Genomic DNA, 18,432 nt, shown 5'->3' with positions numbered 1-18,432 from the left:
AGAAAGAAGCAACATGAGGGACACAGGTCACCAGAAAGTCAGCCAACTGTTGTACTTTGTGCCTTGAGCTCAGGGGTCCAACTGCACTCCCAGCACCTGGGTCCCAGAAGATAACCGAAAGCCTTCTGATAACGTCCCCATTTTTACTATAAAAGTCTGAGTGGGTTTCTTGTTTGTAACCAAGCGATTTCTAAGTAAAAATACTGTTGTAGTCTCCAGATGCTGAAGAGAGAAATAAAGGTTTCATATCTGGCCCTGTTACTAAAACGCCGGAACCCCAGGCTAACTGCAGACTCTCTTATTCAATAATAAGGGACACTAAAGGACAGATAAAACTTGTGATCCAAAAGCAAAAACGCCTCACATCCATTCTTGCCCTTCAATGCACCAGAGCTACAACCAGGAAATCTATTCTCCATGTTGCTTACATGTTTAACTTGTCTACTCCTCTGCATGATGCTGTTTGCCCAGCCTGGAATGCATCCACTCCTGATTATTATTATACTCATATGTGAAACAGTGCTGTGCAACCAGATACCATTTTTTATGTTTTGCTATTAATACACATCCTTTCTTTGTCCAACTCTTCTCCATACATCTTTTCCAGCTGTGATCCAAATGTTCCTGACTCTTTTTTTCACGGATACTCCTTAGAGATCTCAAATCAACATTTTAAAAACTGAACTCATCTCACCTCCCTTCTCCTCCATCCTATACCCTTCTCCAATATGATTTAATTTCAGCAAATGCACCTCCAACCACCTGGTTTACTGGCCAAGTCAAAATTCAGATCTCATCTTTGATTCTCCCACTTCTCACCGTTGCCTGAGATCCAATTCTTACTTGGTCCTCTCTCATCTACCCCTGACCACTCGTCTCCTGCCCCACTCTCACTGCCCTCACTCAGGCTACAACTGCCTTTTGCTTCCATCACCTTTTCTTCTGAAATCAGCCTTTCCAGCTTGAATCTGAGCTCTGTTCCCATGCCAGTTCATTCCCCACAATGTGACCTGATGGACTCTCCCAGAATCTAAATCTCACCATGTCACTCACATACATACCCAGCACTTAAACTCTTTAGATTCTCCATGCTCTTCCAGGATAAATTTCAAACATCTTCATGTGGCTAAGGCTCTATAAGAATCAGCCTTATTTCTTTCCTCTCATTCTTGTACCAACAGTCAACTAATCTGAGCTTTCAAGCTCTTTAAAAGGTCCATATTCTTTTGTCCCTATTGTCTGAAATACTCTCCATACCTGCTTCCCCATCTGCATCCGACCATCCCTTACTGACCTTTCAGCTCTCAGCTTCAACTCTTCCTTCTGGAAGCGGTTTCTGAGACCCTAAGACTAGGCATGTGGCCTTCTAGGTGGTTCCACAGCACCATACTTTCCCACTGCAGCCGCTATTTGGCTACAGAATAATATTTCCCCTTATATCTGTGTTTCCTGCTAGAAGGTCAGCTGCAACGTGGCGTGTCTCATGTTCACCAGAGTGGCTTTATCACCTCAGTTCCTGGCACATGGTAGGGCTCGATAATTAGTGATTAAAAAAATAATTCTACTTTTACATCCAATGCTGATGGTTTACCTCTGCATCAGTTACCACCATTCCCATGGCTTTTGGCAGATAAACCAGGAACAAGAGAAAGCCAGAAGAGATCTATACTCTTCTCAGGAACATAATTCTTTTCCCTACCAAAACACACACACAGAGGAAGCAACCAAAGCAGTATGAAGCAATATAAGGTTTTAAGTTTTCTAAAATTTTAAGATTTTAGTGCAGAAATAGCTTAAGTTTATTCACAATTGAGGAAATATTACTGAAACGCCAGTCTGTGTGTCTGATACACAGTGAGGCCAAACAATGCCAAAACATCAGAGTTTGGAACAGGAAAAAGTTTACTGAGAGCCTTGCAAGGAGATGGGTGGCTCCTGCCTTAAAAACCCCAAACTCTCTGAAAGTTTTCCTCACAGAAAAGGTGAGGGAAGGGAGTGATTAGCTGCTGCAAATTTTTTGGTACCAGATTCTTTGTTCTTGAGGTCATGTCAATGATGTTCCTATAAATCTACACTAAACAAATGTTATTCTCCGTTCTGACAAGAAAGAGCAAGGTCCCAGGGCATAGCTTTCACCCTCTGAGGTCCAGATCCTGGCTTGAGAGGAGAGGTTCCCGCAGGGCCAGGTACTCTGCCCCAAAACCTTCACATACCACTCGGCCGGGGTCCTCCCGCCAGTGCCCAGGTCCTGGCTGAGGAAGCAGGGCTCAGCTGGCAGCTCCCTCAGGGTCCGGTCCCCAGACCCTGCCCTGCTGTCATCATGGAGGGAGCCAGGCACCTAAGACCCAACTGACCCTCAAGTTCCTCAGGAAGTTGGAATGGCGGGGGCAGGGCGAGCAGAGCGCATGCCAGGCAGACGGCTGCGGCCTTCAGGTCACAGAGGCACGATACAGAAGAGATTCACCCCACCTCAAAGCGGGCCCAGCCAGTGGGGTGCCTTGGCGAGGGCTCTGGAGCCCTACAGGACACAGCCCCCAGCCTGTTTCCTGGACCACCCAGCTCACGCGCTGGCCCAAGGCCAGGTGAGCTAGAGGGCACCGGGAGAAAGCCGGGATCCACCTCTTACCTCACTCTCCACCTCAGGACCACAGCTCCACTGACGGCTGGCTGAATGGCTCACTAACGGTTGCTCTTTGACAATTATTCGTTGTGGGAGGGGCCCAATGCAAAACTGACCAATGGCTGAGCAGGACCACTAACGGTCACTGTTGGACAGTCATTCGCTTGGGGGAGGGGCCCACTGTGGAAGCTGACCAATGAAAGGTGCGCAGCAACCGCCAGGTGTGCTAAGAGCTGCCGTAGAGCAGAACATGCTCTATTACAGAATCTGAGGTCCAGGATTTATCAAATAAAATTCTCTAGCAATGGAGCTGTTTACCTCTACAAACTTTGCACATTAGTGTCCAAAGGGCTGCAAAATAAGATTGCATTTCATGGTGGGTGGGAACAATGCAAAAAAGCAGTGAAAAAAACAAACGCACAAAGAATATTAATGAGAGTAAACCATTTATCTGGAGAAGGCAATGGCACCCCACTCCAGTACTTTCGCCTGGAAAATCCCATGGATGGAGGAGCCTGGTAGGCTGCAGTCCATGGGGTCTCTAGAGTCGGACACGACTGAGCGACTTCACTTTCACTTTTCACTTTAATGCATTGGAGAAGGAAATGGCAACCCACTCCAGTGTTCTTGCCTGGAGAATCCCAGAGACGGGGGAGCCTGGTGGGCTGCTGTCTATGGGGTCGCACAGAGTCGGACACGACTGAAGCAACTTAGCAGCAGCAGCAGCAAACCCTTTATCAGTTCAATGTAAAAAGGTTCAGTGTTTCAAAGACATATATTTTCTTTTCTCCCCTATAACTACCTACCTTAAAAAACTATACCAGAGAAAACGAAGATATAGAATCTTCACGGACAAGCTCTGACTTACAGTGAAGTTAGCTGGGACTTTAGATTTTAATTACTTTAAAAAAAAAATCCAAAATCTTTGACATAGAAAACATCATATTTTATCCTGTGTCATTTTAAAATACACCATGCATTAAAATACTAACACTGAATGCATTAGATGAAATAATGGAGTGACTTGCTAAAGTCTTATTGTCAATGAGAGGCAGGGCTGGAACATATTTTACTGTGTAAGCTTTTCCACTCCAGCTTATACTAAAGAGTGTAAAATGCTAAACTTTCAGTAGGTCAGAACTACCAGTGCTACTGGTGAGCACAGCCCACCAGAAGGAAATCAGGGGAAAGGCAAAATCTTATATAGCTAAAATGTAGCTAAAAATTTCAATAAAAATAGGTTAGAGCTGATTTATAGTTCAGTTGAGGGGGAAAAAAAAAGATGTGTTCCTTCAACTGGCTCTATGAGGTACCATTCAATTCAACTGAAATTTACTGTGCTCACAAGGGACTGTAATGGGCACAGATAGGTGCTTATTCACATGGATTTTAAATTTTTAGAGGAAGAAAGAGATATGCACCTGAATTACTACAATGAGAGGCAGACACAGTGTGTGCCCAAGTGATCTCTAAACCAAGTGCTATGGGAACATCCCTGAGGAAGACAGATAAATCCTTAATCCCTCTTCCTAAAGGAAAAGCTCTCTACAGGAAAGGTTCCCCTCTTCACTCTCTACCCCACCCCATATCATGGACAGAGACAACTGCTTGTCTAGGTGGCATATCTGGGAAAACATGCAACCTGGAGCCAGAAGACCTGAGATTATCACAGACATATCTCTTATAAGATATATGACCTCAAGCAAACCACCCCTGCATGCTGCTACCCAGGGTGTGTTTGCTGTAGGAGCCACCACACTTGAAACTTACAATGCAGCTTACGATGAAGGATAGCATGAAGCATTTCTTTTTAGAAAAGTAATGTGCAGAGTCTATAACTTGAAATAAAAATACACGAGCTTCAGTTTTTAAGACCTGCAAGTGTGCTCTACAGGACACAATGTTACAAGGAAAACTATGAAGCACTAAAGCAAAACCTCATGGTAACTGTTGTCCTAACTTCATTAATTCACCATAAGAATGACTTTGCAGCCCATATTCCAGTAAGTTTTTGCCAAAGTAAATGTCTGACTGTAAAAACGGAATGCTAGTCAGAATGTAGCACCTGTCTGGTATTTCAAATAAAATTTTATACAGTCATTATTAAAAATAAAAAGCATCAACTAGAGACTAAGGAAAATGCAGAACTATTTTAATACATAAAAATAAGGCACTAGATTTCACTAATAAATTGTTTGGAAAAGAAATGAGATAGAAAGTGAAAGAAAGGAAGAAATTAGTTATGAAAATTATGGACATTCACCATAGTATTATTAATTCAAAGTTCACAATTAAGATGATACTAGAAAGCTCAATTATTCTGTGTTTGAAAAATCAATAATGATATTAGAAAATTTAAAATTCAGTTCTCTTACTTCAAGGGGGAGGGGAAAATAGGTAAAACATAACACACAAAGTGAAAACAACACAACCTACTTAGAGAAAGGGACATTACAGTCAAATGATAAAGTTGAAAATTTCTTTTCCAAAGCAACTTGAAGCATTCCTGTTGTTTCTCTCTTCTATTTTGCTCCCTATACATTAACATCTTTTTAAAAATTACTGTCACCACAACAATGACAAGTAGCCTAAGAATGTTATTTGATTTCCGGCAACTTAAAACAAAGGGAAAACTTTTAAAGCGAAAGAAAGTCCTATTAATCCCCACATCAACTTGAGGGTATTACACTCTTCTACTTCAATGAAATAAGATCTCTCTAGTCAATAAAGAATGCCACAAACAGAGCAAGGAGGCACTCTCAGAAATGGGATCCTAGCATAAACTTCAATGCTCATTACATGCTTATAAAATCCTCACCCTGAAAGAAAAAAGAAAAACCTAAACCCTCACAAATAGACTTTTCAATTTAATTTTATTATGAAAACAACGGGAAATGGCAGCAGGGTATTTGATAAGCTCAATTAGCAGAAGGATCAAATGAAGTGATGACATACCATTATGACCTCAGGGGTTAAAGATGCAATTTTCCATCTGGTGAAATCTAGATTTCTACTTCGAATGCTGACACCACCTGCTGTATGCTATTAGGCATTATCTTGAGCAGTCCCTAAGCATTTTGCTTACAACAGGTATAGCCTCAAGTTTTTTTCTTACTTCACTCTGCAATATAATTGCTTCCCCGTGAACAGAAATCAAAAATAAATTCTGTATAATGGCTTGTTCAAAACAGGCATTAAAAGCCATCCTAACGCATTCATTTACCATTCACAGTAATAGTAAAAATATTATCATTTATCTTCTAAGTCACAAATGATATTATGCCATCATTTTCTATAGCACCTAAGAATTATTCCAATCAAAGGCTCTTTTTGTATGTTCTCAATTAACAGTCTCCTGCTACTAAGATGGATATTTTAGGCATGTCTGATAAGAATCAGGTCTATAGAACATTCTTAACAAAATGAAAATTCATTGTATTTTTAAACTTGATAAGCCTCCTTGAATGAGACAATGGTAAACAATTAAAAAATTTTTTTTACATACCAAGTTCAAGGAGCTCATTTCTTAGTGTTCAGACCCTTGCTGCTGCTGCTGCTGCTAAGTCGCTTCAGTCGTGTCCGACTCTTTGCGACCCCATAGACGGCAGCCCACCAGGCTCCTCTGTCCATGGGATTCTCCAGGCAAGAACACTGGAGTGGGTTGCCATTTCCTCCTCCAATGCACGAAAGTGAAAAGTGAAAGTGAAGTCGCTCAGTCGTGTCCGACTCTTAGTGACCCCATGGACTGCAGCCTACCAGGCTCCGCTGTCCATGGGATTTTCCAGGCAAGAGTATTGGAGTGCGGTGCCATTGCCTTCTCCGTTCAGACCCTTAGATACATTTAATTAGGCTCTGAAAGTTGTTCTTATACTCTGATAAAGGATTCCATTTGCCAGTGATTAACCAAAGAGGGCACAGTTATTTTGATTAGGTCTCTATCCTGTCATGTTAAACATTTGCTAGCACACACACTCACATTCACACTCCCCTATAAATAAACTCCAGATACAGGTTCAGATAGAACAGTCTTGTGATTTCATTGGGAACAGTCAATAGCGTAACAATGAATAGTCACAACTGTTTAACATTTATTTTCCAAGCTATTGCTAATTTTTTCTAGAAAACTTCACCTTTCTGTCATCTGCACCTCCTCCCTAAGCAACTTCACCAAGTACCCCATGTTGATCCATTACTTCTCAAGTATTTGGTAGGTGTAGAGGTTTCTCTCTCATTAAAACTAACCTCCAGGTTATTTCACTTTCTTCAGTGTTTCAGAAATGGGAGCATGTAGCATACATAACTCAAAACTTACTTGGCTTTCTGGATCCACACACAGTAGTCTGAGATGTAGAGATCATTTAGAATATAAGCTGGGTCATTTTCCTGAAAAATTTTGTGAATGTCCAGTAGACACTTTAAAACTGCACTTTTCCCTAAAGGAAATTGAAAAAAAGAAAATTATCCTCAAGAAAAAAAAATCTGATTTTTTTAACTGAGAAATTCACATATGGAGGAGTAACATATGTATAGCAGCTCAGAGTTTTAATCATTTTAAAATATTTTTCATATTATTTTATTGCAAGATATCGTATCAGTATCATTAAGTCCAAACCTTTTTATTTCTTTCCTGAAGAATTATAGAAAAATCTTTATACTCTATTGTTACAGTTGATTAACTATGGTTACCATAAAAACACCATAAGATATGACAAGGTACATTAAAATAACAAGGAGAGAAGTTATAAGTAAATGAATATTTAAATGTATCATAGCTTTAATTAGATAATGTTTCCCTAATTCAAGCTTTCAAAATATCATGGAAAATTATATTTTCAAATGTCTCTATTTCTTAAATCAATATTTTTTGTCAAGGAATTACCTAGAACAAACATAAATTTTTCCACCTTAAAGAACTGAAGAAAACTCAGACTGAAAAATATAAAATATCATAACTCTGCTTCAAAAACAAACTGACAAAATCACTTGGAAAAAAGGTATCAAGTATCGAAGTCTTGTCCAACTTAATTACTTCCTGTTTGTTCAGTCCTGTTCAGTTCAGTTGCTCAGTCATGTCCAACTCTTTGTGACCCCATGGACTGCAGCACGCCAGGCCTCCCTGGCCATCATCAGCTCCAGGAGTTTACTCAAACTCATGTCCATTGAGTCGGTGATGCCATCCAACCATCTCATCCTCTGTCATCCCCTTCTCCTCCCGTCTTCAATCTTTCCCAGCATCAGGGTCTTTTCCAATGAGTCAGTTCTTCGAAACAGGTGGCCAAAGTATTAGAGTTTCAGCTTCAACATTCGTCCTTCCAATGAATATTCAGGACTGATCTCCTTTATGGAGAAGGCGATGGCACCCCACTCCAGTACTCTTGCCTGGAAAATCCCATGGACAGAAGAGCCTGGTAGGCTGCAGTCCACGGGGTAGCGAAGAGTCGGACACGACTGAGTGACTTCACTTTGACTTTTCATTTTCATGCATTGGAGAAGAAAATGGCAACCCACTCCAGTGTTCTTGCCTGGAGAATCCCAGGGACGGGGGAGTCTGTTGGGCTGCCGTCTATGGGGTCGCACAGAGTCGGACACAACTGAAGCGACTTAGCAGCAGCAGATCTCCTTTAGGATGGACTGGTTGGATCTCCTTGATGTCCATGGGACTCTCAACAGTCTTCTCCAACACCACAGTTCAAAAGTATCAATTTTTCAGTGCTCAGCTTTCTTTATAGTCCAACTCTCACATCCATATATGACTAATGGAAAAACCACAGCTTTGACTAGACGGACCTTTGTGGACAAAGTAATGTCTCTGCTTTTTATATGCTGTCTAGGTTGGTCATAACTTTTCTTCCAAGGAGCAAGCGTCTTTTAATTTCATGGCTGCAGCGACCATCTGCAGTGATTTTGGAACCCCAAAAATAAAAGTCTGTCACTGTTTCCACTGTTTCCCCATCTATTTGCCATGAAGTGATGGGACCCAATGCCATGATCATAGCTTTCTGAATGTTGAGTTTTAAGCCAACTTTTTTACTCTCCTCTTTCACTTTCATCAGAGGCTCTTTAGTTCTTCTTTGCTTTCTGCCATCAGGGTGATGTCATCTGCATAGCTGAGGTTATTGATATTTCTCTCAGAAATCTTGATTCCAGCTTGTGCTTCATCCAGTCCAGCATTTCTCATGATGTACTCTGCATATAAGTTAAATAAGCAGGGTGACAATATACAGCCTTGACGTACTCCTTTTCTTATTTGGAACCAGTCTGTTGGTCCACGTCTGGTTCTCACTGTCGCTTCTTGACCTGCATAAAGATTTCTCAGGAGGTAGGTCAGGTGGCCTGGTATTCTCATCTCTTTAAGAATTTTCCACAGTTTGTTGTGATCCACACAGTCGAAGGCTTTGGCATAGTCAATAAAGCAGAAGTAGATGTTTTTCTGGAACTCCCTTGCTTTTTCGATGATCCAACGGATGTTGGCAATTTGATCTCTAGTTCCTCTGCCTTTTCTAAATCCTGTTTGTTAAATGAACCTAATTTTAACCCAAACCCAAACCTACAAAAGGAACCTTTCACAACTCAACAACAACTCTCTAGGTGTTCCAAACTTCAAGATAGTCCCTGAAATTTATCAACTATAAGGCAAATTACTAAATCTACAGTAGTAGCACTTACTTTGATCTGTGAAATACAGCATTTTCAGTTTAATTGCTTTATTCTTATCTTTATAGTCCTAAAACATGAAAATACTGTCTATTCATTTCGTGAAGACACTGGATGTGCTTTCACTGACATTTCCCAACTGACTTTTAGACATAATAAAAGCATCATGAGCTGCCTAATAACACCTCAAGATGCCAAAATTGCAGCCACTAAATTTTTAACACAATTAACCCTAGAAACTAAGCTTCGAAAGAGCAGGGACTTCTATTTTTTTCAGTGGTTAATCCTCAGTATCTAGAACAGAACCCCATAGCAGCAGATTTTTGATTTAAGTATTTTAATGATGAATGAATGACATAGTAATCACCTGCTTTGTGGTTGTTTAGTTGCTAAGTCATATCCAACTCTTTTGTGACCCTGGGTTGCCATTTCCTTCTCCAATGCATGAAAGTGAAAAGTGAAAGTGAAGTCGCTCAGTTGTGTCTGACTCTTCACCTGCTTAAACCCTTGCAATTTCGCCAATCACCTAGCCTCACACACCAAGCTCTGATGATTTTTCCCTGGAAATGCCTCTCAGAGCTACCCTTTCTCCACCACTTCCCAATAACCCATCCTCACTCATCCTAGATTATAAATTCTTCTGCATTCGTCAGATTGCAGACTTTCTCCTGTCAAGCCTTCTCATACATTTTGATGCACTGTTTTCATCAAGTGGTTCCCTGCACTTGCTTGCAAGGCTCTATGGACCAGTCTGTGGCTTGATCGGTTCCTCACATCTGGAAGGCCTTAACTTTTTCATTTCACCTAGTAGAATTCTAGCCTGCCTTCACAGCTCAGCTCCCTTCAGGAGGCCTGGACTGACTTCCCCAGGCATCACAATTATTGACCCAACCCTGAAAAGGAGAGAAGTGGAAAGAAAACACGGTTGATTCTCCCTATAACCTCCCTTGCTCATTTCAAAGAAAGAGAAACTTTCTTTGAGACTCAAGGACCATAAGATACTCACAGTGCCCTTGAGTGGAGGATCTAAATTCTGATCTTATTGACTCTGGAAGCTACCCACTGTGCTCTGCTACCCATGTGTTCTTGGCCCATTTGGTTATATCACATTTTTATTATTCAGTAGTTAAGGGGGTACTAAATTCAAAACAGAGACCATGTCTTTTTCAAAAATGTTCACAATTTATGTGGCTTCCTTATATGCAGAGGGAAAGAATGTCAATAAACACTTCACCGCTCAATGGGTTAAGAGAAATAAATACTTAGAAGGCCTAAAACTACATTTGGCTAAGTCAAGGTGTTTGTGTCTTATCAAAGTGGCCCAGGGTAACTGTACCTAATGAGTGTGGATCTCCATCTCCCCACCACCACAGACCTACTTTAATTACAAAGTAGGTAACCTTGAAGGCTAAGTTTGAAGACAGGAGGAAGGAACCCAATCATAACTCACAGAACTGATGAAACCAAGTTAGCCATGTTATTCAAACAGGAAAAAATCAAGGGAGAACTAAGGAAACTATGAGAATTTGGGGAAACAGTTTAAATTGCAACAGAGAAAAAAATTGTCAGGGCACGCATATGCCAAGTTCTTACTTTCCCTCTCTCTCTTGTTCAGGGGGTCGGGAGGGGGGACACGGAGTTTTATGACAACTACTAACTTAAAGGTTTCAAAGTCAACCAAAAAGACATTCACTTGAAGCTTACATAAGCTCCTCTATGGCATGATGCCCCAGAATACTGCCTCTCAATATGACATGCCCTACTATGACATGAGAGTTAATAGAAAATGCAAGATTTGGAGCTAGGTCACCTCAGATGGTAAAGAATCTGCCTGCAGTGCAGGAGACCCAGGTTTAATCCCTGGGATGGGACGATCCCCTGGAGAAGGGAATGGTAACCCACTCCAGTATTCTTGTCTGAGAATGCCATGGACAGAGGAGCCTGATGGGCTACAGTCCATGGGATCGCAGAGTCAGACACGACTGAGCAACTAACACTTTCTTCTTTCTCATAGCAAATAATTCAGTGAGTGAAGAAAAGGGGTAGGTATGCCAGCTTGGAGGGTGGCATGTAAAGGAGCAGAGACTTAAAATGGGGTAGGTTAGGGGAACAACAGAAAGAGACCATTTAGATGGAGCGATAGTTCTCGTAGGGAAACGGGGAGTAAACAGATGAGTTTGGCAGAAGTGAGACTGTGACAAGGAAGGGAATTTGAAGGTGATCAGGCAGGACTGTGGGGACAAGACCTAAAGGCAGCTGTGGGCAGTAGTGAAAAATGACCCTACACACCAGAGATTTTCTGAAAAAAGAGTGTGGAATTAAGGTTACATGTTTAATGAGAATTCATTGCAACCATTACCTAATGAAATTATAGGAGCTCTTTTCTACTTGCTAGATGGGATGCTGATTCATGAATCACTGAATAAAGCAAATTAAATATTCTTTTTTTAAGAAATTTCCAAGTTTCATTTAACAGACATGCCTAAAGTGAGGTTGCCCCTTGCTAGGGGCCACAGGCAAGTTCAAATCTTCCAGTTGTCACAAAATAATAACAATAATAACAGCAATGACCAAAGAAATCAACTTTTAAAATTTAAAGTGAAGTTACACTGTACTTATGTTCTGATCTCTATTTTCTTTCTTTTTTTAAAAAAAGACAAATACACATGGAAAAAAATCTTAAGCCTAAACACACTCATATTTCTATAGTCACTGAACAAACATGTGGGAGTCTGATGTGTGTCGGGCATCGTTTCACACATGGGATTACAGTTGTTTATTTTTCTTTAAACTTTCCCTTATTTTCTTTTTTTTTAAAATATAGTTCATACTTACTTTAATTTTATAGTTCATAACTATGTATAATCTTACTGCAGTAAGGGCAAATTCTACAGAGATTCACAGGCCAATCACATTAGGCATTACTAGGACATTCAAAAACTACCTCCTGTATTGATGTACCTCATATATGGATGCAACTTCACTTATCTTATAAGTTTGAGTTTTTTTTACAGCTTAAGATCATTTGCTATTTTAGATGCAGCAGTGTTCTTAAAGGCAACAGATGCCCTGGATATTCTCTAGAAGCAGAACCCACTGAGGGACAGCCCTGACAACCTGAACTTCTCCCACTGCTCAAGGCTATCATGGCATCTCCATGGACACAGAAATAACTTTCCCCTATTTTCAAAATTCTCCACAATAAACATTTAGTAATTTACCAAACAGATATTCCTGACTACAGAGCTAACCCTTGAAATACTGACAAAGAATGTGAAAAATTTTTAATTCTTATTTCAATCTTCTTTACCTTGTATTTTTGAACAATAGACAAGCAACATTTGGATCAGGTGATTCTAGAAAATCACATGTGAGGCAGTTTTAGGCATTCTTTCAAAGTTTATGTTTTCATTGTAAGTCTTATTCAAACTATTTTTGCAGTGTGCTATGTGACAAATAAGCTAACAGATAACTAGGCTACTGGCAGCTGACACTCTAGAACCAAAAGTATATTAAAACCATCCTGCCCCCAACAATGTATACTATTACTCCAAGGACATATTTGATCCCGTGTATTCCTACTAAATCACCATAGGTGACTGCAGCATCATAGCTAAGAAGCTTGGGAAGCATGCACTTTTTTTTCTTCTCTGTTTTACATCTCTTACACTGACTGCTCTTTCTCTCAAGTTGCCAAGCACTTATCCAAGAGCTATGAGCAAAGGAAAGAGCTGGTCCATCTTCAGACAGTCACACGACCACTGGCTAGAAGGGGACTCAATGTACCTGCCTCCCTGTGGGGTTGTAGCTAGCTGTGGGCTAGTTACACAACACATGGGCCTAAAAAATTGTTCAGACCTAAATCCAAAAGAATCATTTCTGCTCCAAGGCACTGCAGATGAGTGACCATTTTCCGCCAGTTCACTGCCTGGCCCGGAGAACAAAAAAGCAGGTACCTTGCATAATAACCACAGTAACTAATTTCACTGCAGTGATACACTAACAGACCTCTCTGATGAGTTAAGGATTCTCTATGCTCACCTGGTCCTCAGTGAAGCCAACTCTGTCCATGGAGGAAAGACTTTTGACACCAAGATTTCTCTAAGAGTTTTAAACCAGTGAAGGGACTTCAAAACTAGAAATACAGCACATAAATGGACAAGTTCCATGCACGTTTCACTTCTGGGAAAATGACTATCTAATGACAACAGAGAAACACAACACCACCACCAACAAACACATGATAGTAACAATCAGGTGGGCAGTAAACAGTGTTTAACACAGTCTCTGGCTATGCATTCTCCAGCATTCCTTTAATGGGAATGTAAACTAAGAACAATATGCTTTCCTGTTCTGGGCAGATGTGGCATCTCAGGTTAATACATCTTAAACCAGAGACAAGATTGAACTGTTCTAAGTTAGAATCCATTGGCTATCTGAGATCCTCCTATTAGCTGACCAGGTTTGACCATAATCATTCAGTGACAGGCCAGCTCATGGTTGAAGGCTCTTAAGAAATGGCTCCCATCTCTAGGAGATTAGAAGAATAGTGGATATGTTTACTGGCTAAAAGCCAGCATAGAAAAAATAACATAAATTGCTAACTCTATACAGTAAGAGCAGAATTTCTTTTCAACTCTTGGTACATTATAGCTATGATATGACTGTGTTTTCTGGGTATAGTTCTGTCCTTTAAAGTTTTGAACCATACATAACAAGAAGTCAAAAAGAGTAAAGGAGAAAGAAATGGTGATTCAAAACATCTGAAAGAAAGCACTGGTTGGCCTTCATTTGTAAGAGCATCTCAAAATAAAACCCAACATGGCTATCATCTTAAAATGGGTAACTTAGTAGATGCCTGGCTAGAATTCTGGGATTTTGATGAGACCATATTATGAGGAGGGATAATTTATGAGTTATCTTTAACATTAATTTTCAGAGATCACTGGACCATAAAAAGGGATGACAGAAGAACTATATCAAAGTGATCAAAATGAAGAGAATCAAAGTGTGGGAATTTGCTTCAATGTCAGGCTCTGTTAGAAAGTAGCATAAAGTCCTTAACAACACAAACATGAGTTAGTTTAACTTTATGAAAGCTTCTCAGTTATTAAATTACATATGTGTTATTAAAATTCTACATGTTATCTGTATAGCCACAAATGAAATCAGCAAAAGCAAACACATACTTTATAAATGTTCCCTTTGCCTAGAAAGCACAAACCTCAACCCAAACCTAATTTTCCATCAAGTCTCAACATGGGCCATGCTTCCTTAGGAACTGGCTGCCAACTAACTGCCCAACCCCACCCTCCTCCACCCAAGCTAGTTTGGGTTCTTTCAAAATGCCCGTCACACTGTCTGTTAATTAATAGCTACCCACCAAGTACTCTCTATATACTGCATCATTTAACCCTACTAGTTTGGTGCTTTCTTGCTCATTTCATAAAAGAGGAAACTGAGGCTCAACCGAAGGTGTTAGCCAAGCTCACAGCTAGGAAACAACAGCCATGATGAACATAGGTATGTCTGCGTCCCAGCCACTACATAATACATAGTGTCACTATTTATCACCTTCTGTGGCAAACCTCTTGATGGGAAAGAACACAGCTTTTCATTTGTCTTCCAGAGTCTAAAACAATGTCTGGCAAACGGTAGGATCCTGTTCAGTAAAGGCAGCTTGCTAATGTAACCCAGAGTACACAAAACTTAAGTTTAAAACCACTTGGTCAGATTGCTCAGTTAACTTGTACTAGTTATAACACCTTTGTGATCTGTACCCAAAAGTCAAGGTGTCCTGACAGATGTGTGGTACACAACATGTTTGCCTTCCCTTTTTATTTCTATTCCCAACAAGAAAAGGATGTAGCTGTGCCAACTTTCTCGTACCACCACACCATCTGAAGTTCAAATAATGAATTTAACCCAAGGCTGCTTTTTGCCTTTTCTGCTCTAACAGTCTCTGCTAGATTCGCTGGTTTGAAAGGACAGCCTTGACATTCACTCTATGCTCCTCTTTAAGTCACCTGTCAAAGCCAGCAGTTGTGTCAGTGTAGAAATACATGGCCTGATGTCATCAAAATTACATAATGGCAGCATGACTAATTTCCATTTCTTTAGACAGTTAAGAGTGAGGCATCCAAGTTCAAGGTAAAACATTAAAAAAAAAAACCCATCCACACAGTAAGTATAAAAGTAGACAGGTCAAGAAGCTGAACATGCATGGAGAAAAAGCTCTTAGAACAGCTGCGATCTAGATCTCAATTTTTTTAAAAATCCATAAGCATCTAAAACTTAATTATGCAGATAAAATTGCATTTCAACTATTCTGCCATGAATATGGCATGGATCTCAATGCCTGGTACCTCAATTTAAAATAAACTCTTTGTATTGCTGCTTTAATTAATATTATACTTCATTTTTCCCAGTAGATATTAGTATGAAAAGTTCTGACTTTTTTTTTTTTTTTTTTTGCAATTAGCTTAGTTTCAAATTGGGAAAACTGAGACTGGACATGCAGTCAGAGAGAAGAAACATACAGGAAGAAAGACCGGATTAAACATGCAGTCAGAGAGAAGAAACATACAGGAAGAAAGACCGGATTTCTCAAATGGCGTGTAAATGGGAAGAACAAACCTGGTCTGACCAGATTTACAAGTCCCTTTTGGTGACATCAGAAAATTAAGTAGAAAGAGAGGTAAGGGATCTGGGCTTTGTTGTGTTTGGATTTTCTAAGTTTCTGGTCATAGTCATTTAGAGAATACAGGACCTCTACCTCCTCCCCAGACCTCATCTTGGAAGCTACACTGGATGAGACTGAACCTAAACCGTGATGGAAGGAACGGACACCTGGTACAAGGCCTCACTGCAGCTGAACACGGGCTTGCTAAGTCGCTTCAGTCATGTCTGACTTTTTGAGACCCCATGGACATAGCCCGCCAGGCTTCTCTGTCCATGAGATTTCCAGGCAAGAATACTGGAGTGGGTTGCCATGTCGTCCTCCAGGGGATCTTCCCAACCCAGGGATGGAACCCGTGTCTCCTGCTGTTCCTGCACTGCAGGAACAATGGGTCCATCTCATCCTATAGGGGGAGAGAAACGTAACAGGATGCCCATCAATGCTGGCCACTCTTTAGGATGGAAGGCAGCCAAAGACCTTGGCTCACTTGGAAAGGGCTCTCCTCCAACCCCAAATACAGCTGATCTTTGAACAATGACAGGGTTAATCTGGCCTTTGTATCTACAGTTCTACCCCATCCACAGATTCAACCAACCATGGACAGTGGGGCGCTACAGTATTTTCCACTGAAGAAAAAAATTCACCTGTAAGAGGACCTGAAAGCATCAGTCGCTCAGTCGCATCCAACTGTTTGCAACCCCAAGGACAGTAGCCCACCAGGCTCCTCTGTCCATGGACTTCTCCAGGAAAGAAAACTGGAGTGGGTAGCCATTCCCTTCTTCAGGGCATCTTCCTGATCCAGGGATCAAACCTGGGTCTTCCACACTGCAGACAGATTCTTTACTATCTCAGCCACCAAGGAAGCCCATAAAAGGACCTGCCCAAGTTCAAAGTCAAGCTTGTTCAAGGGTCAACTTCATATGTACTTATAGCAAGGGGAGGCAAATTTTTTCTCTAAAGAGCCAGAGAGTAAATATTTTGCTTTGCAGGCCACATGATCTGTTGCAACTACTCAACTCTGCCATTATATCACAAAAGCAGCCATAAACAACACCCCAGTGAATGAGGATGACTATGTTCCAATAAAGCTTCATTTACGGGCACTAAAATTTGAAGTTCATATAATTTACGTGTGTCATGAAATGCTATTTTTGTTTTGATTTTTTTCCAACATTTGAAGATGTTAAGATATTATCTTAAGGGACTATTTCTCCTTTGTATATTATAAATACTTATATTTTGTACTTTTGTCTTATCGTTCCTGTTACACAATAAACTCAAGAGTCAAAGCCAAGTCATATATATCCTCATAATTCTTTCCTGATTCTCTTTTAATGTCTTGTACCGAGAAGGGATTTGATTTGTGTCTGTTGAATAAACATATGCTTGGTCATTATTTTTCAGTATTAATTTCTATTTAAAGGAACCCTAAATTGCAAAAATATAATTCTTCCATGATTTCCAGATAACATATAAGTATTTATTATTCAATATACATCATCTGGGCTTCCCTGGTGGCTCAGACAGTAAAGAATTCACCTGCAACGCAGGAGACCTGGGTTTGATCCCTGGGTTGGGAAGATACCCTGGAGGAGGACATGGCAACCCACTCCAGTATTTTTTCTTGGAGAATCCCATGGACAGAGGAGCCTGGGGGCTACAGTCCATGAGGTCACAAAGTGTCAGACAAAACTGAATGACTAAGCACAGCACATACTTCATCTAGGTCTCAATATTACCATGCCACAGGACTTTCACTCTTTAGGGTAAATAAAATATTTTCTCTTTGTTCTCCCAAATTTGTCTTAAATATATACATTTTTATACCTTTATCTTCTTAAAGAAAGTTTATAGTTACTTCCTTAAAAATTCAGATTAAGAAAAATCTCAAAATTGACTTTAGATTTATTAAAAGAGTCACTAAACATAGAATTTTTTTAAGCCATAATATCAAACCACGTAACTAACCTCCTGGGGTTCTTTTCCATTGCTCAGATCAGAAACTGTAGAAATTAACAAAAAATCTTTTATAAATGGTATAGGAAATACCATGTAGACTTAAATGTAAATAACATGTAGATTTAAATTTAAATACTTAAAAGATAAGCAGTGTATCTTCAGCTATTACCCACCCATAAGATACTTTAAGTGATTTTTTGGGGGGGAGCAGAATAACCACAAGATCTTAATCAGTTATGGCAATTAAAAGCAATTTATTATTTGTAAACCATACAGGAAATGCTGCCCCCTAGAGAATATTTTTGGATTAGGAAATGGCAACCCACTCCAGTATTCTTGCCTGGAGAATCCCAGGGACAGAGGAGCCTGGTGGGCTGCCACCTATGCGGTCACACAGAGTCGGACACAACTGAAGCGACTTAGCAGAGAATATTTTAAGAGAACAAAGAACGCTTTATACAAATGTAAACCAGTAATTTCCAGGCAAGCAATCTAAAAAAATTTCAGTGATTAACAATAT

The 18,432-nt window shown here is 40.2% G+C and overlaps 1 protein-coding gene across 12 annotated transcripts in view; it reads right to left on the bottom strand.

Annotated features, from left to right (window-relative positions):
- Positions 1 to 18,432, bottom strand: part of SHQ1 (SHQ1, H/ACA ribonucleoprotein assembly factor) — a 288,426-nt gene that overhangs the window by 225,071 nt on the left and 44,923 nt on the right. For 11 of the 12 annotated variants that reach the window (XR_015151264.1, XR_015151269.1, XR_015151267.1 and 8 more), the window contains one exon: positions 6,933 to 7,053. The exons of the other annotated variant lie outside the window; for it this stretch is intronic. Coding sequence is in view for 3 of the 11 variants with exons in the window: in XM_086366725.1 (XP_086222851.1) it covers positions 6,933 to 7,053 (121 nt within the window). In the remaining 8 variants the exon portion in view is untranslated. The remainder of the gene's footprint in view (positions 1 to 6,932; positions 7,054 to 18,432) is intronic. 12 annotated transcript variants of the gene reach the window in all.

This window comes from Bos grunniens, chromosome 22, assembly GCF_055505025.1.
Source record: "Bos grunniens cultivar Pamir isolate PY7600 chromosome 22, Bosgru_T2T1.0, whole genome shotgun sequence".
NCBI classification, from domain to species: Eukaryota; Metazoa; Chordata; class Mammalia; order Artiodactyla; family Bovidae; genus Bos; species Bos grunniens.
This window is presented reverse-complemented; position numbering and strand designations above follow the sequence as displayed.